At 38.4% G+C, this 25861-nt stretch overlaps 1 protein-coding gene across 1 annotated transcript in view; it reads left to right on the forward strand.

The window, feature by feature from the left end:
- LOC139755399 (uncharacterized) overlaps window positions 1–25861 on the forward strand; it is a 204972-nt gene that overhangs the window by 63825 nt on the left and 115286 nt on the right. The window contains exons 22-33 of the mRNA XM_071673671.1: window positions 830–904; window positions 1356–1471; window positions 3054–3173; window positions 6621–6719; window positions 7218–7299; window positions 7721–7910; window positions 9078–9250; window positions 14140–14327; window positions 19243–19347; window positions 19475–19624; window positions 22178–22396; window positions 23001–23147. Coding sequence (XP_071529772.1) covers window positions 830–904; window positions 1356–1471; window positions 3054–3173; window positions 6621–6719; window positions 7218–7299; window positions 7721–7910; window positions 9078–9250; window positions 14140–14327; window positions 19243–19347; window positions 19475–19624; window positions 22178–22396; window positions 23001–23147 — 1664 coding nt within the window. The remainder of the gene's footprint in view (window positions 1–829; window positions 905–1355; window positions 1472–3053; window positions 3174–6620; window positions 6720–7217; window positions 7300–7720; window positions 7911–9077; window positions 9251–14139; window positions 14328–19242; window positions 19348–19474; window positions 19625–22177; window positions 22397–23000; window positions 23148–25861) is intronic.

Genomic DNA, 25861 nt, shown 5'->3' on the forward strand with positions numbered 1-25861 from the left:
AGTTAGGAAATCAGAAGGAAAAAGAAACAAACATGAAGAAAAATGAGTTAGGCAATTTCCATTAGTCATTAAAAATAAGACTGTTAAAGACAAACTTTGGTGTAAGAGGAACAGGTAGCAGGAACAAATAAATTGATAAATTGCTAAGCAATGTGTAGGGGTGTGCACCCCATCAACAGCTTTTTGTGCATTGAATAAAGATTTCATGAACATTTCTTTTTAGTTTGTAATATGAAACTGAGCCGTGACTTCTGTACTTTTAGGTTTTACTTTCTCTGTGAAATTAAAATATATAAACATGGAAATTTTTCTGACAAATACATATTCCTTTTGAGATTTATTTGTTTTTAGTTTTGTGATGTAATTCATAAAGATTAAAAATTTACATCCAGTGAATATTAACGATCATGATTAAATGGATATTTATGGAGTAGAAAGAGATCAGTAAGGTTATTATACCTTGTAACACCCAGTGGCGTGTTTTACACTAACACTAGAACCCAACCAAGTCACATAGGAAATCTACACTAATGCCTGTCTTTCTTATGATCACTTAGGGATATGATGAGTATAGAGTTCTTAATCCCACCAAACTGGTGAGAGAACCAAAACTAGCATTTGACCCTGACCAAGCCAATTAGGCCTAGGATCATACTTCTTTCACACCAAGCCAGAGAGGAGTCTTTAATTACGATCTATGCATCTGTAAGCTACTGAGGGACTCAGGCTCACATAGTCTTTGCCAAGCCAACAAGGGATCATAAATTAATATCTGAGCTCAAAAAAGCCAAAATAGATTCTGATTCTGTACTATGCAACTTTCCTTCAGATTGTAAGGGTCTACGAATCATTAGTGAACCCCTGGATGCAGCCATCAACTTTCTACAATATTCATCAGATCACAGTAAGTAATGAATGATTGCAAGTTTTTCATCAGTTGGGTATGATTGTGAAACTGGAGTCTACTGTTAATTATGAATTATCAGTTAGAAATACCAGCACACATATTCTGGTATGTGCTCAGAGCCAAAGCCCCTTCTATGGGGATCCAGCACACATAGGGAAACTGGCCACATCAACGAGGTGGGAACACAGGTTTAGAGGTGTGGTGATGTTTGTGCAAACATGTGGGATGAATGCATGACAAATGAGTAGAGTTCAGTGTTTTTAATATTGAAGTTGTACTTTGAGTATGAAGGGTCATGCAATAAGCTGAATCAGCATTTGCAACAGTTGCTGCTTACACAGTATCAGGATGTTGTGATAAGATTGTGAGGTTATCTGCGTATATGTAATGCATAATGTGCAAAAACGGAAAAGTGTAGCACTGAGCATATGCCCCTTGTCTGCCACAGGGGCACTGACAACAGAGAACTTGATGAAGTTCCGTACCTTCAAGGTGGAAGTAGCTGGAGCCAAAAACACAACTCACTCTGTCAAGGACTGTGAACTGGTAAATAAGTTTGGCCAGGTGAGTCCATTACTTCTACAAAGGAATCTTGTAAAGATAAGCTTATAAACACAGACAGAAATATAGCATAACAGTTCAGCTCTATAGGTAAAATTAGTCATAGTCATGCCATGTATGAATATTGTGGTAGTGTAGAATTCATGTGAACACAATTATTTTAAAGAGAAACTGTTATAATGATGTAAAAATTACATGTGCTTCAAAACAGATGAGATGATGATAATGAATGAGATTTCCTTTTATGTCTTCTTCCTGAAAAGATATGACTGCTGAGCAAGGGAAGTAGAGAACCCAACTTTGTTTGGGATAACTATACAAGCATATTCTTAATGTGCCTTTAAATACAGAGACCTCATGCATAATCAGTTGTTTCCCATTGTCCCTCTGTTGAATCCTATGAATCTGGAGCAGTAAATGAAGCTTGTGAAATACCTCAGCTCATTCTCTGCTCCTCTTTCACAAGAAGATACTTTCTTGCTGCTGGCATCAAATTTTGTCAACAACAATTGCAAGACTTTTCTGCTACCGATTCCTTCATTTCTCTTTTTTTTTGGTTGTGTAAGGGAATAGAATATAAGTTTCTTCCCCATATTTAAAGATGTTGTATTGTGTGTGCAGATAACAGTGTAAATAACACAACATATTCTTTACCACAAAGACACTTTGCACCTTAAGCTCTTTTACCTTGTTTCTCCACGTCCTAATTGTAATTTTCATTGTCAGTTTGTTTCTTTTAAAGTTTTTGCCCTATGAGTTGTGTTAGGTTTATTAAATTCTTGTAGGTTTTAAGCATGACTGTTTGTGAAGCTGTGCTTTCAAAATGTGATCATGTTGCCATCCATTGGCAAGCTGGCTATTTACCACAGTAATAATGGTGACTTAATTCATCCTGGGTTTCGATTTGTTCATGACTCACTGCTTATGCTGTGATATTTCACTTGTTCTAATTATATCAGTTACCCATGGGCATCTTAAAAACATGCAGTGGCTGTAGGAAATCCTCTTTGTAAGAAAATTATTGTTGAACTTGCAAAAAGCTATCTCTTACGACTAGGAAGGCCAGTGAACAAACCCTTCATTTTCCTTGACATTTCTCCTACCTCCCTTCACTCATACTTCCTACAGTGTAATATGGAATTTACCAAGAGGTCATGTACAAGGCTAGTTTTCTACTCTGGCTTTATGTAATGTCAAAACAGGGACAGTGACAAACAATGGGTTGCATAAGAAAATCCTTTTATGAGCAGATAGTGCAAAAAACCATTAAATCATTGGAACATGCTTGTATATCATGACAGGGAATGTGACACTTTTTTTCCCTTATGCGATGACATCCTGTGTGGGAAGAAATAGCTTTTCATGAATTTAAAACTTGTTTTATAATTCTTGGTTATAAATCAGCTGTATAGCGAGCTTGAATTCAATTTGTTATAATGTGTTGTTTATACTACGGTGTTGCTTAATAAGTACGTAACAGGAATCATTACCTGTAATTCTAGTAATATTGCACCACTGGTGTCAACAATGTTACTAACATTAGCAGCACAATTTTGTAGGGTTCAACTTAACTCTCTTATTTTAGAAATCCATGGCTACATCAGTAAAATTCAGAGGAAACCAAGTTAAAGCCAAATTCAAGATCTTACTGTCAGGCGAGATGTCTCTGCAGTGTACATTCAACAAAAAGAGAAAAACAGAAGAAGTAAGTTCTATGAAATGCATTGATTCAAACATTTCTAAAATATATTCATTGTTGCCTTAAAAGTGCAAAAAGAGTATTATTATAGATGCAGCTACTAACATGAAAATGGATCAGAATTTCAGTGCTTTATTAATTGGACCCCTTGAATAATGCTTCTCTTATGAGCTTTCACTTACAAAGGGTCCTGAAAAATTTATGGAACTGTTCCCAACTGGCAATGGAGTCTCTAAAACCATTGAACTCCAGTGCCACTTCTTATCCTTTATTGAAAATATAATAATACTAAGCTACGATAAAATACATTACAGTCTTTTCCCTAATTGTTTACCATTTCTTGCATATGCAAGATTGTGTCTAGAAAAGATGAAAGAACAGCTGCATTTGCATACCTCTACTCTTTAGCTCTCAAGTTTAATGAATGCACTGAAACTAGTAGACACCCACAGGCTGTTCCATGTTTCCTCTTACCACTTCATATTCCCTAGTTCAGCCCAATGTCCACTGCAAATCACATCATTCCAATTCTCTCTATCCCATGGATACCTCTCACCATTGTGAATATTCAAAGCATCCTTCACTCCATCTATTTTATTCCTTCCCCTTGTTCCCTCACTTCCGACATATATCCTCACAGTAAGGCTTCACTCACTCATCCTCTCCATCTGTTCAAACCATTTCAGCCTACCTCCATCCGCTCTCAAGCAAACTCCATATACCAACATACATCTTTTGTAAACTGTTATTCCTTACACAATCAACCTTCCTTATGCTACATACTGTCCTCTGGTATTTGATATCCACCACATCTATCCAAGTCATAACTTTATAGGGAATGAATATTTTTCTTTATGGCCAAATTGGGTTTGTATTAAAAAACAAGATTGATTATAACCAACTGCTGTAGCTACCAGAAGTTTTCCCAAAGTAAAACATTTATTTTTGGACTACTGTATTAAGTGTTTAATTGGAACTACCTTGACCAATATACTATTCTATATATTTCAACCTTTGTTGTCTTTTCCTAGCGCTACCTCGCACACATGAGGGGGGGAAGGGGGATGTTATTCCATGTGTGGCGAGGTGGTGATGGGAATGAATAAAGGCAGACAGTGTGAATTGTGTGCATGTGTATATATGTATGTGTTTGTGTGTGTATATATATGTGTACACTGAGATGTATGGGTATGTATATTTGCGTGTGTGGACGTGTATGTATATACATGTGTATGGGGGTGGGTTGGGCCATTTCTTTCGTCTGTTTCCTTGCGCTACCTTGCAAACGCGGGAGACAGCAACAAAGCAAAATAAATATAAATATTTCAACCCTATTCTACTCTTTTGCATTCAAAGTAATATACAGTTGTAGAAAAAATTATCTGCAAGAACATTGTTCTGAACACCGTGAATGTGCGTCATTTCGAGCTATGCACTCCTAGCAGTACTTCACACTGTGTACTGTGAACTGTTTCCATTATGTAAACCTCAATAAAGGAATACTGTCAATTTTCTCTGATGGACAAAGCTTTATGAGTATGAAATAGTGAGTACTTGCTTGTTGGGAGGGGTTAAACTATGTTTAATCTCCCCATGAAGCAGTCGACAAAAATCATATGAAGCCATCAGAAATCGATCATAGCTCTTAACAAACAATCAATAATCTACTCAAGCCAAAGAAGTCATGGCATGAAGGTGAGATGGTACCAAACAACCAACTACCACTGTCATTCTTTTTCTCACACTGACTAACTGTGCACTGTTTGTGACTTGACATGGCTTGCGTTGTTTTCATTTTCATTATCGGCATAATTTCAGGAAATAATGGTTTGATATTTGTGCGTTTACCATTACACAAATGCATTTATATAACTATTTATATAACTAAGTGGACAGCACTGGCATCAGTATTACAATATGGCGGTGACTTAAATTGTCTTCCCATTCTCAGCCTGCTACTTTTTATTTGTGTTAGCATTTTGTTTTTTAGCTATGTATGACTAAATATCAATTCTAGATAAGCATTTGCAACAACAAAAATTCAAGTGACCACCGTGGAAGTGTCGAGGAATGGGTTAACTGTAAATCTAGATTTGAATGCAACATCATACAATTACTGGCAAGTACTATTCATCCTAGGATGGGGTATTTTCAAGAAGTAGTGCAGGAAGACAAGAAAACTTAACAGTTCAGGCTAGAGGTATCCATGTTCCTACTCTATCTATCTATCAATATCTCTGATGCCTGTTCTGCTTTGAAAATTCCTCAAGCAGATGGCCACAGCATAAAGTCTCCATAACTAAAGAACTCCAGTGCTGTTTCTCAGCCTTTAGTGCCTCACCCTTAACAGGCCACTGGCAGAAGGGAAGTCTAGTGCAGTGTTTGCAGAGGCGCCTACCTAATGTTCTTATTGACTACTTCTACCTAATGTTCCCACCTACTACTTCTACCTAATGCCACTACCTAAATGTTCCTACCAACTAATTCTGTTGACTGCTATCACTTTGCCCAAAGGCAGGGCTAGCACATAGCACTCACCACAAGAAAATCTAGAGTTATGAAGAATGAGCTGTGTGAGTTAAGTGTTGTCAAGTGTAATGTATGACAAGGAGAGATTATATGTTTGTGGACAGAATGCCAGTAGTCACTGTGTTGGTAAGACAGAATGAAAAGACAGCTACCTGGGTCAGAGGAGTGCAACCTGACAACCATGGAAGTGCTGGCTCACTATGCAGCCATCACTAACCCTCCTGATACCCAGGCGGGTAGTACTGGTAATATACCTCCATGGTTGTTGGCTGCCAACTAACTACTGCCTACTATGTTCCTACTCTTTCCTTGCAAGTTTCATACAATCTTTCATCAAAATTCCCTGGTTCTTGGCTACTGAACTCCATTTCCCAATCTATATTACCTCAGAAACTGTTGAGCTCTATGTAGTTTCTACATTCATATTTCTGCTCTTGGTCACATCTTACCTCTTCTCTTTAGACTTCCTTGTTTATCACTTACATCATATTTCAAATGGATATATCAAATTTAGTATCCTTGATACTCATGGTAATATATGGGAAGATAAGGTTTGAGAATGATGGTGTATCAGTCCCTTTCATCTTCGCGTGTTCACTGACATGTTGGTGTTAGAAATTTTTCAGTGTACTCACTAAAAACTTGTCTCCATGGCTCCTGTCACCTGATTATTTCTTTACAAATGAAATCATACATCATCAGTGTTTTACCATCAGTGAGAAGTGTGTGTTTTATTGTTCCCTGTGCCATCCTGCTTGTTCCTTAAACATAATCATTGTATATTCATTTTGGTTTGTTGCACAATGTGTGTGTTTGTTTATGTTAGTCTATTCATATTTGTGCATTTGTGTTGTGTATGTAGAGGTACTTACTGATTCATTATTAAGAATTATATGACTGAAGCTGCTGTATGTCATCCTGCAGCTTATACTAAAGACAATTGAAACTGTGGTAGTGGTGGACTCCAGAGCAGTACAGCTTGAGGCAAACAAGAAAGAGGTTGAGACCAGATATGACAGTGAGGTAAGGGTAATGATTTAAATGTTTTGGAACACACTTTGCGTTATACTTTGTAGGATGTTGTCATAAAATTTGCACTATTGCTCAATAGGTGGGCTGTCATGAGACTGCATGTTTCATCCTGATGAACACATTCATGAGAATGCATGTGTGTTCACAGGATAACAGTTTAGTGGGGTTAGCTCTTCATAAAATTCTTAGCTGACTGATATTTGTGAAGGTTTTGGAACTGTAAGAAAGTATCAGTAGGAATCATAATTCATTGAAAGCTATTGTAATATAATGATAATCCTCCATAACTGTATAATACATCTTTTTAACTTTATTTCATCCATTTAGTCCCTTAATATCTATGTTTTTTGTAGATTATGTAAGAATACATATAAAGAAATGCACAGTACTAGTGAATGTACACAATTAATAGAATTTAAGTAAAGCTACATTTAGAAAATTATCATTCCATAAGAACCTTTGCATGTGACAACATTTTCACTTTTCCAGGTGAAACTTACAGTTAAAAACGTCATATCACTAAAAGCTGCTACGTGTGTACTTGTCTATCAGAAACTCCCATCTTCCACAGGTATGAAAAATTCCCTCTTTATGAAATTTAGTGAGATGCACAAAGGTATCAGAAGTGTGTTTTCTCTAAGATGTAGACATTGATCTTTGCTGGTTGTTTCTTACACATACGCATATTGGTTATGATCTTTATTCAGTGGTTTCAGAAACCTTTAATACTTTAACTATATCAAATGTACTTTGATAACATTTACTATGATGTCAAATAAGTTTAAAAGTAAGTGACCTTTGCCTGTGATTACACAAATTTAAGGAAATCTTTTGGTGATCATGATAACATTAATGAATATTGATGCAGATTTTATTTCAACTACTCAGTAAAGAATTATCACATTACTTTCACCTGCCCTTCTTTGAAGTACTACTATTACTCCACATTTTCATACACTTGATGAAATGAAAATAGGCATGAAATTTAACAGGAGGGAATGATGGTATCAGCATGGTTAAGAGAGAGGGAAAGAAGAGTCTCTCTTCACGCTATGTACAGGAACTGCCCACAGCCCTGAAAGAGGATGGACATGTGATAGTTACAGTGCCTAAAAACACCAGGCCAGGGCTTGCAAAAATTACTCTGCTGCTAACCTCCGTTATGCACAGGCTTATAAGGAGGTATGTCTGTCTATCCAATCTATCAATATCCCTGATGCCTGTTTCCCTCTGGAACTCCCTCACAGGGTGGCCACGGCAGTGGAGTCTCCATAGCAAGTGAACACCAGTTCTGCTTCTTAGCATTTAGTGCCTCAACTTTAACAGGTCACTGGCAGAGTGCAAGTCTAGCACAGTATTTGCAGAGGTTCCTACGTAATGTTCCAACTAACTTCTTCTACCCAATGCTCCTACTTAACATTCATCCCTACTACTTCTATCTAATGTTTCTACCTAATGCTCCTGCCTAAATGTTCTTATCCGCTAGTATCAATTGCTCTTAACATTTTGCCAAAAGGCAGGGTGAGGACATAGTGCTCACCACAGGAAAATCTAAAGTTACAAAGAATGAGCTGTGTGAGTTAAGTGTTGTGCATGATAAGGAGAGACTGTATGTTTCTGGAGGTATGTTCCAGAAGAAAGAGCCTTTTTTAAAAGTAATTGTCTTCTGAATACCTTTATAAATTTCATGTGACTTACAAGTCACCCTGTATATAAATTGAGTAGCTGCTTTGCTATTATAAGAGAAAATTGTCACTGGAAGAACAATAGCTGACTTGTTCCATAACCACAGAAAAACTTATCAGCTGCCAAGGTTACAATGAATTAACAATTCAGTATATCAATACATCTGCCAGAAATACCAAGTCAATAACTTCTTCAAGTAACATCAGACACTTGTTAACTAACCATCAAAGCCACCAAATACAGTTACCAACAATATTAACCACTATCATCCTCACATATTTCACTGCCAAATACAACAGTTTCAACACTAATCACAAAAAGCCAATACATTTAAGTTAGTCAGAAAGCTACTGACACCTCTCATTTCATAACCACATTAGCTGCAAGACTCACACCTCTCATTTTATAATTGCATTAGCTGCAGGACTCTTGTGCATCACACCAGCCACTTTAATTAGCATAAACAGATGTGAAAACTACATATATAAATAAAACAATAAACGTAAAATTTGATAACACCAGCCATAGTTTCCATATACTATTAATATCACAAACAACTACAATTCACAGACAGCACTACCTATATCTAACTCAAAACCAAAGCATTACTACCCATTATCTTTGTCTTAACCTACCTTGATATATTCATCCCTCTTTTTTTAGTGTGCCATTGAACCTGCCTGGAGTGTTACTCACCATTAAGGCTACAGCCCCCGAAGTTATCACTGCCATTTTGGACCCTACTGGAGAGGTTCTAGTCATCACATTTGACCAGAATGTTGAGTCAGAGAATGAGTGCTCTCAGCTGATTAACTGGCCATGGATTGACAGCAAAAGTATGTTTCTCTGTTTGCTTCATTGGATATTTCATATATATATATATATATATATATATATATATATATATATATATATATATATATATATATATATATATATTTATTTATTTATTTATTTTGCTTTGTCGCTGTCTCCCGCATTTGCGAGGTAGCGCAAGGAAAGAGACGAAAGAAATGGCCCAACCCACCCCCATACCCATGCACACAATTCACACTGTCTGCCTTTATTCATTCCCATCGCCACCTCGCCACACATGGAATACCATCCCCCTCCCCCCTCATGTGTGCGAGGTAGCACTAGGAAAAGACAACAAAGGCCCCATTCGTTCACACTCAGTCTCTAGCTGTCATGCAATAATGCCTGAAACCACAGCTCCCTTTCCACATCCAGGCCCCACACAACTTTCCATGGTTTACCCCAGACGCTTCACATGCCTTGATTCAATCCACTGACAGCACGTCAACCCTGGTATACCACATCGATCCAATTCACTCTATTCCTTGCCCGCCTTTCACCCTCCTGCATGTTCAGGCCCCAATCACACAAAATCTTTTTCACTCCATCTTTCCACCTCCAATTTGGTCTCCCACTTCTCGTTCCCTCCACCTCCGACACATATATTCTCTTGGTCAATCTTTCCTCACTCATTCTCTCCATGTGCCCAAACCACTTCAAAACACCCTCTTCTGCTCTCTCAACCACGCTCTTTTTATTTCCACACATCTCTCTTACCCTTACGTTACTTACTTGATCAAACCACCTCACACCACACATGGATAGAGTTGTGCGCAGGAGGGTGGATGTGCTGGAAATGAGATGTTTGATGACATTGTGTGGTGTGAGGTGGTTTGATCGAGTAAGTAATGTAAGGGTAAGAGAGATGTGTGGAAATGAAAAGAGCGTGATTGAGAGAGCAGAAGAGGGTGTTTTGAAATGGTTTGGGCACATGGAGAGAATGAGTGAGGAAAGATTGACCAAGAGGATATATGTGTCGAAGGTGGAAGGAACGAGGAGAAGTGCGAGACCAAATTGGAGGTGGAAAGATGGAGTGAAAAAGATTTTGTGTGATCGGGGCCTGAACATGCAGGAGGGTGAAAGGCGGGCAAGGAATAGAGTGAATTGGATCGATATGGTATACCGGGGTTGACGTGCTGTCAGTGGATTGAATCAGGGCATGTAAAGCGTCTGGGGTAAACCATGGAAAGTTGTGTGGGGCCTGGATGTGGAAAGGAAGCTGTGGTTTCAGGCATTATTGCATGACAGCTAGAGACTGAGTGTGAATGAATGGGGCCTTTGTTGTCTTTTCCTAGCGCTACCTCACACACATGAGACGGGAGGGGGATGGTATTCCATGTGTGGCGAGGTGGCGATGGGAATGAATAAAGGCAGACAGTGTGAATTGTGTGCATGGGTATATGTGTCTGTGTGTGTATATATATGTGTACATTGAGATGTATAGGTATGTATATTTGCGTGTGTGGACGTGTATGTATATACATGTGGATAGGGGTGGATTGGGCCATTTCTTTCGTCTGTTTCCTTGCGCTACCTCGCAAACGCGGGAGACAGCAACAAAGCAAAATAAAATAAATAAATAGATATATATATATATTTTTTTTTTTTTTTGCTTTGTCGCAAAATATATATATATATATATATATATATATATATATATATATATATATATATATATATATATATATATATATATATATTTTTTTTTATTAAAAAAAAAATATATATATATATATATATATATATATATATATATATATATATATATATATATATATATATATATATATATATATATATATTTATTATATTTTTTTATTATACTTTGTCGCTGTCTCCCACGTTTGCGAGGTAGCGCAAGGAAACAGACGAAAGAAAAGGCCCAACCCACCCCCATACACATGTATATACATACGTCCACACACGCAAATATACATACCTACACAGCTTTCCATGGTTTACCCCAGACGCTTCACATGCCTTGATTCAATCCACTGACAGCACGTCAACCCCGGTATACCACATCGCTCCAATTCACTCTATTCCTTGCCCTCCTTTCACCCTCCTGCATGTTCAGGCCCCGATCACACAAAATCTTTTTCACTCCATCTTTCCACCTCCAATTTGGTCTCCCTCTTCTCCTCGTTCCCTCCACCTCCGACACATATATCCTCTTGGTCAATCTTTCCTCACTCATTCTCTCCATGTGCCCAAACCACTTCAAAACACCCTCTTCTGCTCTCTCAACCACGCTCTTTTTATTTCCACACATCTCTCTTACCCTTACGTTACTCACTCGATCAAACCACCTCACACCACACATTGTCCTCAAACATCTCATTTCCAGCACATCCATCCTCCTGCGCACAACTCTATCCATAGCCCACGCCTCGCAACCATACAACATTGTTGGAACCACTATTCCTTCAAACATACCCATTTTTGCTTTCCGAGATAATGTTCTCGACTTCCACACATTCTTCAAGGCCCCCAGAATTTTCGCCCCCTCCCCCACCCTATGATCCACTTCCGCTTCCATGGTTCCATCCGCTGCCAGATCCACTCCCAGATATCTAAAACACTTCACTTCCTCCAGTTTTTCTCCATTCAAACTCACCTCCCAATTGACTTGACCCTCAACCCTACTGTACCTAATAACCTTGCTCTTATTCACATTTACTCTTAACTTTCTTCTTCCACACACTTTACCAAACTCAGTCACCAGCTTCTGCAGTTTCTCACATGAATCAGCCACCAGCTCTCTATCATCAGCGAACAACAACTGACTCACTTCCCAAGCTCTCTCATCCCCAACAGACTTCATACTTGCCCCTCTTTCCAAAACTCTTGCATTTACCTCCCTAACAACCCCATCCATAAACAAATTAAACAACCATGGAGACATCACACACCCCTGCCGCAAACCTACATTCACTGAGAACCAATCACTTTCCTCTCTTCCTACACGTACACATGCCTTACATCCTCGATAAAAACTTTTCACTGCTTCTAACAACTTTCCTCCCACACCATATATTCTTAATACCTTCCACAGAGCATCTCTATCAACTCTATCATATGACTTCTCCAGATCCATAAATGCTACATACAAATCCATTTGCTTTTCTAAGTATTTCTCACATACATTCATCAAAGCGAACACCTGATCCACACATCCTCTACCACTTCTGAAACCACACTGCTCTTCCCCAATCTGATGCTCTGTACATGCCTTCACCCTCTCAATCAATACCCTCCCATATAATTTACCAGGAATACTCAACAAACTTATACCTCTGTAATTTGAGCACTCACTCTTATCCCCTTTGCCTTTGTACAATGGCACTATGCACGCATTCCGCCAATCCTCAGGCACCTCACCATGAGTCATACATACATTAAATAACCTTACCAACCAGTCAACAATACAGTCACCCCCTTTTTTAATAAATTCCACTGCAATACCATCCAAACCTGCTGCCTTGCCGGCTTTCATCTTCCACAAAGCTTTCACTACCTCTTCTCTGTTTACCAAATCATTTTCCCTAACCCTCTCACTTTGCACACCACCTCGACCAAAACACCCTATATCTGCCACTCTATCATCAAACACATTCAACAAACCTTCAAAATACTCACTCCATCTCCTTCTCACATCACCACTACTTGTTATCACCTCCCCTATTTGTGCCCTTCACTGAAGTTCCCATTTGCTCCCTTGTCTTATGCACTTTATTTACCTCCTTCCAGAACATCTTTTTATTCTCCCTAAAATTTAATGATACTCTCTCACCCCAACTCTCATTTGCCCTTTTTTTTTCACCTCTTGCACCTTTCTCTTGACCTCCTGTCTCTTTCTTTTATACATCTCCCACTCAATTGCATTTTTTCCCTGCAAAAATCGTCCAAATGCCTCTCTCTTCTCTTTCACTAATACTCTTACTTCTTCATCCCACCACTCACTACCCTTTCTAATCAACCCATCTCCCACTCTTCTCATGCCACAAGCATCTTTTGCGCAATCCATCACTGATTCCCTAAATACATCCCATTCCTCCCCCAATATATATATATATATATATTGGAAAGGATCACAAATCTGCGTATGATCGAGTATATTCCTATGAGTCTCCAGGACATTTGTAACGGGTCCTTGTAGCCCAAGGCTGCATTATCTCTAGTAGCGGGGAAACGTAGATTCCCTTGGACTGAAAAGTTTTTTGACATGGCTGAACTTCCTGTGATGCAGCCTCACACAAAGAGACCTTTCACTGGCAATATAACCTCATGCAGTAGAGCCCCTTGTACGTATGTTTTTTTCAAACTTGTTCACCATTTCCCACATTATATACAACAGGAAGTAAGCTATGATAATTCTCAAATCTATATTGAAACTAGCATAACATCAAAATAAGAGAACTTTTTACTCCTATTTTCAAACAACTCACTCACAAACACTTAGCCATTCACTTCTTACCTTTTTCTATGACAGTAGTTACCTTATCTCTCTTTTCTAACTTTACTTGATATCTAATGTTGAATTGTAAGACTACAGTATTTTTTAATTTTTCTATGATCATCTATCCTGGGGACCCACTTTTTTTTTGTTGGCTCCATCCCTCAAGGTTTAATTCCCTGCTAATTCCTAATGAGTTTTTTTTATATCTAACTGCACAAAGAAGTTTAAAACCAAACTAGTTTTTGAACTTATTTCTTTCAGTTTTAGTCATTCATGCAAGTAAACCTCCTCATAGAGTATCTGAAAATTTTCACTCTGTTTCCCTAGAGGTAAGCTACACAAACTTTAGTGATGTTTTACTAATGACCAGGATGAAATAAAGCACTGAACTGTGGTTGCTGACATTGCCAGAGACATCATCGCCGACCTGTATGTTCCGGGCATCACGTTTGACTGTGCGGTTGGGTCAGAACATCAAATTGGTGAACAATACTTCCCTTTCCTTTTCTGACTCAAGTGGCATCCGAAGAGAGTATGGTGACATGACAACTGCTCCTGCTGCTAAAGGGAACTTTACAGTCATCCAGCCAGAGTCTTTGGTAAGAATATTAGATGGAGTATGGAGGCCAAGGAGTGGGAAATGGTAAAGAGTTGTGGTGCTGATGTTCTTTAATCTTGAGTGGAACTAACAATGTGTTTACTTAAGCCTCTGATATACTAAAGCACTTGGAGTCTGCTTGTAGTTTCCCACATATTTTTTACCTGATGAACTTTCAGACTCAATAATGAACACAGTTGTTGGATCACAGCGAAGTTGAAGAAGCAGTACAAGGCTCAATGTTGTTTGTAGGTCAGCTGATCATGATATATGCTTTTCTGCCGCAATAACTGTGTTAGAATTTTGCACTTTTTATGGCATGAAGAAGAGTTAAGATAATGCAGTACTTATTTCACAGGAATAGATTTAGATTTCATTAGATGAATGTGGAGGACTTTTAGTTCTAAAGGACTGTATGATGTTTACCTGGACAGAAATCAGTGATTCATTTTTGTGTTTATATTCCACTATTAAATTCAGATGATCTCCCAACTTTTCATCCAGTACAAAGCTATCATCCTGCTTGAAAATGTAAAGCAAGAAAAACAAGAATTATAAATGCCACTATTTGCAAGCAAACAAAGTTTGTCTCCAGCACTGTCACTATCTTCGTGTTTACTACAGAGGGATAGACCACCAAACTCATCTTCACTAAACCCTTGCTAAACCTACATTCTCTTCAAAGGTCCTCTTTACTACATCTTCACTACTCCATCAACACCACTGGACCTCAAGTCAGAGGCCATTTACGTATCAGGTGAAAGGCCATCTTCATTGTGCCCTCATCTTCACTACACCCTTAATACCTCTAGTCTATAGGTCATAGAAAATATTTGTTATATCTTAAGTTCAACAACAATTGCCTTTGACCTGATCCTTATAAATATTGTGAATAATTTGATGAACAATTCCTTATCCTTGTAATTAACCCCTTAACACATCCAGACAGATATATATATATATATATATGAGGTAGTAAAAGCTTTGCGGAAGATGAAAGCCGGCAAGGCAGCAGGTTTGGATGGTACTGCAGTGGAATTTATTAAGAAAGGGGGTGACTGTATTGTTGACTGGTTGGTAAGGTTATTTAATGTATGTATGACTCATGGTGAGGTGCCTGAGGATTGGCGGAATGCGTGCATAGTGCCATTGTACAAAGGCAAAGGGGATAAGAGCGAGTGCTCAAATTACAGAGGTATAAGTTTGTTGAGTATTCCTGGTAAATTATATGGGAGGGTATTGATTGAGAGGGTGAAGGCATGTACAGAGCATCAGATTGGGGAAGAGCAGTGCGGTTTCAGAAGTGGTAGAGGATGTGTGGATCAGGTGTTTGCTTTGAAGAATGTATGTGAGAAATACTTAGAAAAGCAAATGGATTTGTATGTAGCATTTATGGATCTGGAGAAGGCATATGATAGAGTTGATAGAGATGCTCTGTGGAAGGTATTAAGAATATATGGTGTGGGAGGCAAGTTGTTAGAAGCAGTGAAAAGTTTTTATCGAGGATGTAAGGCATGTGTACGTGTAGGAAGAGAGGAAAGTGATTGGTTCTCAGTGAATGTAGGTTTGCGGCAGGGGTGTGTGATGTCTCCATGGTTGTTTAATTTGTTTATGGATGGGGTTGTAAGGGAGGTAAATGCAAGAGTCCTGGAAAGAGGGGCAAGTATGAAGTCTGTTGGGGATGAGAGAGCTTGGGAAGTGAGTCAGTTGTTGTTCGCTGATGATACAGCGCTGGTGGCTGATTCATGTGAGAAACTGCAGAAGCTGGTGACTGAGTTTGGTAAAGTGTGTGGAAGAAGAAAGTTGAGAGTAAATGTGAATAAGAGCAAGGTTATTAGGTACAGTAGGGGTGAGGGTCAAGTCAATTGGGAGGTGAGTTTGAATGGAGAAAAACTGGAGGAAGTGAAGTGTTTTAGATATCTGGGAGTGGATCTGTCAGCGGATGGAACCATGGAAGCGGAAGTGGATCATAGGGTGGGGGAGGGGGCGAAAATTTTGGGAGCCTTGAAAAATGTGTGGAAGTCGAGAACACTATCTCGGAAAGCAAAAATGGGTATGTTTGAGGGAATAGTGGTTCCAACAATGTTGTATGGTTGCGAGGCGTGGGCTATGGATAGAGATGTGCGCAGGAGGATGGATGTGCTGGAAATGAGATGTTTGAGGACAATGTGTGGTGTGAGGTGGTCTGATCGAGTAAGTAACGTAAGGGTAAGAGAGATGTGTGGAAATAAAAAGAGCGTGGTTGAGAGAGCAGAAGAGGGTGTTTTGAAATGGTTTGGGCACATGGAGAGAATGAGTGAGGAGAGATTGACCAAGAGGATATATGTGTCGGAGGTGGAGGGAACGAGGAGAAGAGGGAGACCAAATTGGAGGTGGAAAGATGGAGTGAAAAAGATTTTGTGTGATCGGGGCCTGAACATGCAGGAGGGTGAAAGGAGGGCAAGAAATAGAGTGAATTGGAGTCATGTGGTATACAGGGGTTGACGTGCTGTCAGTGGATTGAAGCAAGGCATGTGAAGCGTCTGGGGTAAACCATGGAAAGCTGTGTAGGTATGTATATTTGCGTGTGTGGACGTGTGTATGTACATGTGTATGGTGGGGGGGGGGGTTGGGCCATTTCTTTCGTCTGTTTCCTTGCGCTACCTCGCAAACGCGGGAGACAGCGACAAAGTATAAAAAAAAAAAAAAAAAAAAAAAAAAAAAAAAAATATATATATATATATATATATATATATATATATATATATATATATATATATATATATAATGAGCATGTATGTCTATGCATTGAGTTTTGCACCAATTTCAAGTGTATACTTAGCCTAGATGGTATCTGAAATAGCAGTGCATGAGTATCCCTCCACAATCAGTCTTCCACCAACAATGCCAGAGAAAGTGCTTTTGAGTTTTCTTGAAAGGAAATTGAGTGGATTTTGGCTAGATTTAGAGGATCAGGCAAATGATGATCCTGAAATACTGGACAATGATATTTGTCTTCAGGTTGTGTGGAGTAATTTTATGGATAATGACTCAGTAACAAAGTTTAAGTAATACAAGGCTGAAAAATGCTCTCTATCAGAAGCATTGGCTGCACCTCCGCAACCTTGACACGACTATACCTGTTATGGCTTGTGATTTTACAATTGCATAGTTTTGTTGATATGAGGAAATTATTAATGAACATGACATATTATAACAAGATTTATTATATAAGATACAATAATAATCAGAACTCATTATTGTGGTGCAGGTAAAATAAACGATAAAACATTTACAATGACAACTCAACAGTGTTCTTATTCTCTCACTTTGTGTTGCATTATATTGAAACATTTACAAAACTTCTACTGTGAAAGTAGTGAATTCTCTCACTTTGTGTTGCATTATATTGAAACATTTACAAAACTTCTACTGTGAAAGTAGTGAACAAAATATACATTTCTGAAGTAACTTTTTTGCTGTTACATAAAATTTTTTTAAAAATTGTATGATTAAATGAATTTTTTGAATGACTTGAAGATAGGAATTTTGAGAGTTGAAATGGATAACTTAGTAGGACCTTAAGGGGTTAAATGGCATTTTGATATCTACCAGCAGATAGTTCTCTTGATGTGGAGTTCTAGTGACAGGTTAGGTATGAGGAAAAAAAAAGTACAAAATTAATACCAAAGAGGTACGTATATTGTTGATTTTGAATTTTGGTGCTAAAAATCAAACTGAACCCATTTAAAGTAGGGAACCTATAAGAATATATTCACAGTAAACTTTTGATAATGTTCTTCATGGTCTCCATTTCCTTTATTTATGAAAAGTGTGTGGAAGAAGAAAGTTAAGAGTAAATGTGAATAAGAGCAAGGTTATTAGGTACAGTAGGGTTGAGGGTCAAGTCAATTGGGAGGTGAGTTTGAATGGAGAAAAACTGGAGGAAGTGAAGTGTTTTAGATATCTGGGAGTGGATCTGGCAGCGGATGGAACCATGGAAGCGGAAGTGGATCATAGGGTGGGGGAGGGGGCGAAAATCCTGGGGGCCTTGAAGAATGTGTGGAAGTCGAGAACATTATCTCGGAAAGCAAAAATGGGTATGTTTGAAGGAATAGTGGTTCCAACAATGTTGTATGGTTGCGAGGCGTGGGCTATGGATAGAGTTGTGCGCAGGAGGATGGATGTGCTGGAAATGAGATGTTTGAGGACAATGTGTGGTGTGAGGTGGTTTGATCGAGTGAGTAACGTAAGGGTAAGAGAGATGTGTGGAAATAAAAAGAGCGTGGTTGAGAGAGCAGAAGAGGGTGTTTTGAGGTGGTTTGGGCACATGGAGAGGATGAGTGAGGAAAGATTGACCAAGAGGATATATGTGTCAGAGGTGGAGGGAACAAGGAGAAGAGGGAGACCAAATTGGAGGTGGAAAGATGGAGTGAAAAAGATTTTGTGTGATCGGGGCCTGAACATGCAGGAGGGTGAAAGGAGGGCAAGGAATAGAGTGAATTGGAGGGATGTGGTATACCGGGGTTGACGTGCTGTCAGTGGATTGAAGCAAGGCATGTGAAGCGTCTGGGGTAAACCATGGAAAGCTGTGTAGGTATGTATATTTGCGTGTGTGGACGTATGTATATACATGTGTATGGGGGGGGGGTTGGGCCATTTCTTTCGTCTGTTTCCTTGCGCTACCTCGCAAACGCGGGAGACAGCGACAAAGTATAATAAAAAAAATAAAAAATGAATGCCTTTTAAGGTCATATGGTGTTAAGAAGACCTAGTAATGTAGAGAAAGCTTGCTCATAACAGGTTTTACAGTATTTCAAAGTGAATGCAACTTTCATACATGCATATCCTGATGAATATGCAAAAATACTTTGTGTATACACATCCCTAACAAATGCATGCAGAATTTGTATTTTTTCTTGTTTTTGATGCTGCAGACAGAGCTATCATTCCACATCCTAGGAGACACCCATGCCTGCAAGAACTTGCCTGTTGAGATGGATGTTACCAGAATCAGGGGTGCCAGTTTTCAAAATATTGAGGTAAGTGCTCCTCAGGGTCAGCCTACATTCTCACATATTTGACTACAACGTATCAGGTGTCTTAAAAAAAAGAGGGAAAAAGTTTAAAGAAGGATGTTCCATACACTAATTACTGCTGGCCTTGCAGGCAGTGTGGAACATCACTTGGGAGCCTGGAGATAGACAGCAGGAGCAGGAGGATACACTGCAGGTCTGGGATAGTATTCGCAACCTTAAGGAAAACATGAAGACCGAGAGCACTAGACAAGGTTTCTCCATGAGTGTTCCTGGAAGTGAGGTGAGTCACAGAAGATGGTTAGGGGGTAAGGAAATTTGACGTAACATATGCAGGCAAAATGAAAGGTAGCTATAAGCATGCTTCATTCCTTAGTGTTGTTTCATTGGACTAAGAGGCTTTGGAATTGAGAATGTGTTGTTTCATTGGACTAAGAAGATTTGGAATTGAGAACATCTTCTAAATAAGATTATGATAAATATACCACTCATCATATATAACTTTCCTTATGATGGCTGTGGAGGTCTTTTATCAACATAGCTTTGCCTGTGACCAGAATATCATCCTGCTTTTCTGCTAAGTTGGAGGGCATGACCTTTAATCATTATCTTTCATAGATTTCTCCACTGAATAGTTGTTTCTAGTGGCTACAGGCAATGTATTAAATACTGTAACTAAGGCCATGATTAACTTTTTTTTCCCCTATCAGTAACTTGCTGCAACCTTCAGTACCATTTCTAAGATTTTAGTCTTTCCTGCCTGTCATGCCAGTATGAAACTATTTTTGAGTGCAAATTAGGAATCATGCCTCGTGATTTTCCAGGTGCAAATTATTATGTAAATATCACAACACTTCTCTTTAGAGTTCAATACAGTTTTAACATTTTCAGTCATTCCATGTAGTTCAGGTTCTTTGCAGTCTCTGCAGACATTTAAAGACTTTTGCATTCTTTCTAACTCTACTCTATTGTCTGTCTCCTTAAAGAGTAATGCTGTTACACAATATTATTCATTTAAGAGAGTAGTGGTACCCAAAACAACATCACAGTTTTACATCTTTTGCCATAATGGTCCATGAATTCCAATTTCCCATACTTTTGGGAGAGGAATTACAATTATTCTATCACATCTAATCCCTCAAATGGAAAAATATGTGTGTAATTATATTCATTTAACTTTTTCAGTGATTTACACTAGTAACTAATGAAACAACTTTGTCAGTTTCACCCTCTTCCCAAAACAAGACTTCTATAGTAATGAAATTTTATCTACCTACAGAAGCATGTTGTTTTGTTCCATCAAAAAAACTTCCTTTGTTATTTCTATCAGCTTTTAATGTTCTCAGATATGAATTCATCATCATTCAAAATTAGTCACCTGTCTCAAAATACATTTACTTCTGTACAACAATTGTATTCAGTTTTATGAAAATCTGATAAATATTACTTACTAAATCTTTTATCTAAATAAATCAAGAATGCTTAATTTGCAAAGATACAGTGTGATCTGCATTATGACTCTTGTTTTGAGCTTTTCATCATTGTCTTAGCAATTTCAGAATATGCTCCCCATGACCAAATACTGGATATATGCCTTGATTGCTGAATAAACATCAGTTCATGTCATTTTTCACTTATCACTCCTTTCCTCCACATTCCCTCTCTTCCATTTAGAGTGTATTCCCTTTTCCCTGGACATATGTTTTATACTGTAGTGTATATGTGGTATTATAGGAGAGATTCATTAAGCTGATTTGTTGGTACAACCACTAGTTTGTTAAGATGCTTATATGGTAATATTGGAAGTGACCAGCAAGTGGTATTGTGACGCCGTTGCATCTCCCTCAACACTGTCTTTCTCTATTTTTTCTGTCAGAGTTTATTCCCTTCTCCCGAGTATATAGATTTTTAATATGGTATTTATAGACAAGCAATGGAGAGATTCAGTTGGATGATATTTTTGTACAACCAACAGTTTATTGAATGGCTTTGTACAGTAATATTAGAACTGAATGACCAGCGTGTGATATAATGACATCACTGTCTTCTTACCCTCTGCCTGCCTTCCCTAACCTCTTACCTGACTTGTATGTGTTTTTCTGTGCTCTAGTTGTTGGCTTTTGAGAGTAAGAGCTTTCAATAGGGAAGAATAATCCTAGAAGTAGACACTACAACAACACTTGTAGTAGTGATATTGATTCTAACCCTAGATTGTACCATTCCAAGGTCAGAAATCAACTAATCAGTACCTCCTTAATATGATTTTAATCTCAGCTGATGTACAGACATGTAGCTCCAAGAGTTTGTCTGTTTTGTGGAAATTTTGTTTTTTTCCTTAACACTAGTATTAGGAGTGACTTGTGAACATAGGTACCCCTCCATTTATTCAAAACTGGGTAGGTTTATCCATTGGCCCATGATATGAATGCTGTGGAGTCACATATCTTGACAAATCTAACATGATATGTTTGATGACAAGGCCACCCCAATGTACTATATTATCAATGAGTGCACTAATACTTAACTAACTGTATTTTTGAAAAAACAATTTTTAATCTGTATTTTTCATTTGCATACTTGGATTAATGATACACCTATACTGTATATTTCTTGGCATCTTATTCATATTTTTGTGTGGCTATTAGGTTGAGGCACTTCCCCGAGGAATGTAACCCCCTCCCTTCATTTCATCATATCCCACTATATCCTGTGATAAGATGGGTTTTACTATTTGGAAGTTATGCTGTCTTTTCCAGGACTGCATCTCTAACATAAAGTGGTGATTAAGTCTACATATCTTCATTCATGTACTCCTAATATGTGATGTCCTTGGCAGTTCATCCCTGAGAAGAAATATATGCTGGTGGTTCACCTTGAGGCAGATGAGCTGAACAGCAAAGCTAAGCAAATGATTGTCACTACCATGCCCCCAGATCAAGAGCTCAGGGTCAGAATAATTGGGCCCACTGTGGTAATGCCTGATAGGAGCTACAAGTACAAAGCAGTTGTAACTAGATGCTCTGAAACCAAGTTTGCTGATGATCTAGAACTGAAGGTATGATGATTTCAGCATCTGTGTAACTCTTACCATACTTCACCTTCTCAGCCATACTAACAATCATTAATCTTGACAAGCAAGCTTAAGTTATACATATAACATTGCCTTACTGCAGTTGTGTCTTGAACTGATCATTCAGTCTTTTTACAGTCTCACTCTATAAGCAAATGTTTATGATATCTTTTGATAACCTACAGTTCTTTCATCCTTCAGCAAAGGATTTCATCAGTTCCCTTTCATGAATGTTACTCTTCCTTTTGTGTATTACATAGTGCTTACTGTACTCATACAGTTAATATTATTACTGTATTGTATTGTTTTTAAAACTTTCTGTTGCTGTTCTCTACAGTTTCTGTATATCACTTGGATCACTTTACACCTCTATTTATAAAATAATAGCATTTTTCCTCTTTAAATGGTATTTATTTTATACTTCTACCACTACTTTACACTCAGTGTACCTGACAATCACTGCTACTCGATCTTTTTATCATAATGCACATACTATCAACATGAATCGTTTTACAATCTCTCTCCCTCATGTTGCAAGGCTTCTTTTCACAATATTATTTCTTATTTTTTGTCTGCTCTCATCCTACAGTATACCTGGAACATTAATGTCGAGGGGGGCATGAAGGGCATGCTACATGGGAAGAGTGTCACCTTACCTGGGGGTGTACTGAGGGGTGGCCATTCTTACACCCTCAGTGTCCTTGTCACAAAAGAGACCCCTTTCATTAAGGGTATTGTGAGTATATTTCAACTCTTTCGTGGAAGTCCTTTCATGAAAGGCATTGTGAGTATATTTCAACTCTTTCTTGGAAGTCCAAGTATATCCTGGCAGTTATTTGAGAGTGGACTAAGTCTTGTAAAGCTAACAAGGTAGCAAGTCTACCCAAGAGAATAAATAGGGCATCCCTACCTCTGTGTCTGCAGCCCTAGTCCCAAATGAATTCCCACAAAAAGTATATATATGCACTTGATTCACCCTATGGAAATGGAAATACAGTTAAAGGTTTATAATAAAGAGATAGGTAGATGATATCCTGGCTGTTACATGGAGTGTAAAGTATGTTTGATTGTAAGCTTTTCTTAGCCACTCGTAGGAGTCTAGGGAACATGAGTTTGTTAGTATTATGGAATTTGGAGTATGCAGGCCATATATTATGTTCTTGTTTATTAGGAGCTCTTGATTAGAATTAGTTGTTAACTGTCTTACATTTTCAAAAGTATGTTTAAATTGCTAGTGGATATTTGGAGTATGTCTTGGCTAATAGAGGATGTAACACTTTGTGAGAGGTCTGGAGAACATGCAAAATAGTGTTAAACATTTGGAATACCTTTGACTGTTGTTAGTTGCAGCGTATAGAATATATTTTGGTTGCTGTCAGAGGTGTGGAGTTTGTGTGGATTGGAATGGTGGGAGAGCACAGGACAAGCAGAATCCACAATATCTATGCTTGTTTTCAAGTGGTACAATTTCTTGACAGACCTTTACATGGGTCCATGATATATATATATATATATATATATATATATATATATATATATATATATATATATATATATAACAGAGGACCACCCATGATACACCTTACTTCATTATTAACTCTGCATACCAGTATATCAACTGGCACCATTGTTATTACCATCCTTTGGCTCAAAATTATAAGAGGAAGAATACACAAACATAAATGATGAATACAAATACTTAAAATATAAAGATATGAAATAAAGATGAGATAGATGTGGTATGCTAGAGTATGGCCAACATGTTACTGATAAAAAGGAATATTCTAAGTAGTCCCTGGGGATAGAGGAGAAAGAATACTTCCCACGCATTCCCCGCGTGTCATAGAAGGCAACTAAAGGGGACAGGAGTGGAGGGCTAGAAATCCTCCCCTACTTGTATTTTAACTTTCTAAAAGGGGAAACAGAAGGAGTGAACCGGGGCATGTGAAGCATCTGGGGTAAACCATGAAAAGTTTTGTGGGGCCAGGATGTGGAAAGGGAGCTGTGGTTTTGGTGCATTACAAATGACAGCTAGAGACTGAATGTGAACGAATGTGGCCTTTTTTGTCTTTTCCTAGCGCTACCTCACGCACGCGCGGGGGTAGGGGGTGCCATTTCATATGTGATGGGGTGGTGAAAGGGAATGGATGAAGGTAGCATCTATGAACATGTACATGTGTATATATGTATACGTCTGTTTATGTATATGTATGTATATGTTAAAATGTATACGTATGTATATGTGCGTGTGTGGGCGTTTATGTATATGCATGTGTATGTGGTTGGGTTGGGCTATTCTTTCATCTGTTTCCATGCGCTACCTTGCTAACGCGGGAGACAGCAACAAAGCATAATAATAATAACAATAATGATAGAATGTAAGAAAGTAAATTCTCGATTAATATGGGTAAAACTGAAAGTTGATGGAGAGAGATGGGTGATTATTGGTGCATATGCACCTGGGCATGAGAAGAAAGATCATGAGAGGCAAGTGTTTTGGGAGCAGCTGAATGAGTGTGTTAGTGGTTTTGATGCACGAGACCGGGTTATAGTGATGGGTGATTTGAATGCAAAGGTGAGTAATGTGGCAGTTGAGGGAATAATTGGTATACATGGGGTGTTCAGTGTTGTAAATGGAAATGGTGAAGAGCTTGTAGATTTATGTGCTGATAAAGGACTGATGACTGGGAATACCTGGTTTAAAAAGCGAGATATACATAAGTATACGTATGTAAGTAGGAGAGATGGCCAGAGAGCGTTATTGGATTACGTGTTAATTGACAGGCGCGCGAAAGAGAGACTTTTGGATGTTAATGTGCTGAGAGGTGCAACTGGAGGGATGTCTGATCATTATCTTGTGGAGGCCAAGGTGAAGATTTGTATGGGTTTTCAGAAAAGAAGAGTGAATGTTGGGGTAAAGAGGGTGGTGAGAGTAAGTGAGCTTGGGAAGGAGACTTGTGTGAGGAAGTACCAGGAGAGACTGAGTACAGAATGGAAAAAGGTGAGAACAATGGAAGTAAGGGGAGTGAGGGAGGAATGGGATGTATTTAGGGAATCAGTGATGGATTGTGCAAAAGATGCTTGTGGCATGAGAAGCGTGGGAGGTGGGTAGATTAGACAGGGTATTGAGTGGTGGGATGAAGAAGTAAGATTATTAGTGAAAGAGAAGAGAGAGGCATTTGGACGATTTTTGCAGGGAAAAAATGCAATTGAGTGGGAGATGTATAAAAGAAAGAGACAGGAGGTCAAGAGAAAGGTGCAAGAGGTGAAAAAGAGGGCAAATGAGAGTTGGGGTGAGAGAGTATTATTAAATTTTAGGGAGAATAAAAAGATGTTCTGGAAGGAGGTAAATAAAGTGCGTAAGACAAGGGAGCAAATGGGAACTTCAGTGAAGGGCGCAAATGGGGAGGTGATAACAAGTAGTGGTGATGTGAGAAGGAGATGGAGTGA

This window comes from Panulirus ornatus, chromosome 19 (genome assembly GCF_036320965.1).
Source record: "Panulirus ornatus isolate Po-2019 chromosome 19, ASM3632096v1, whole genome shotgun sequence".
NCBI classification, from domain to species: Eukaryota; Metazoa; Arthropoda; class Malacostraca; order Decapoda; family Palinuridae; genus Panulirus; species Panulirus ornatus.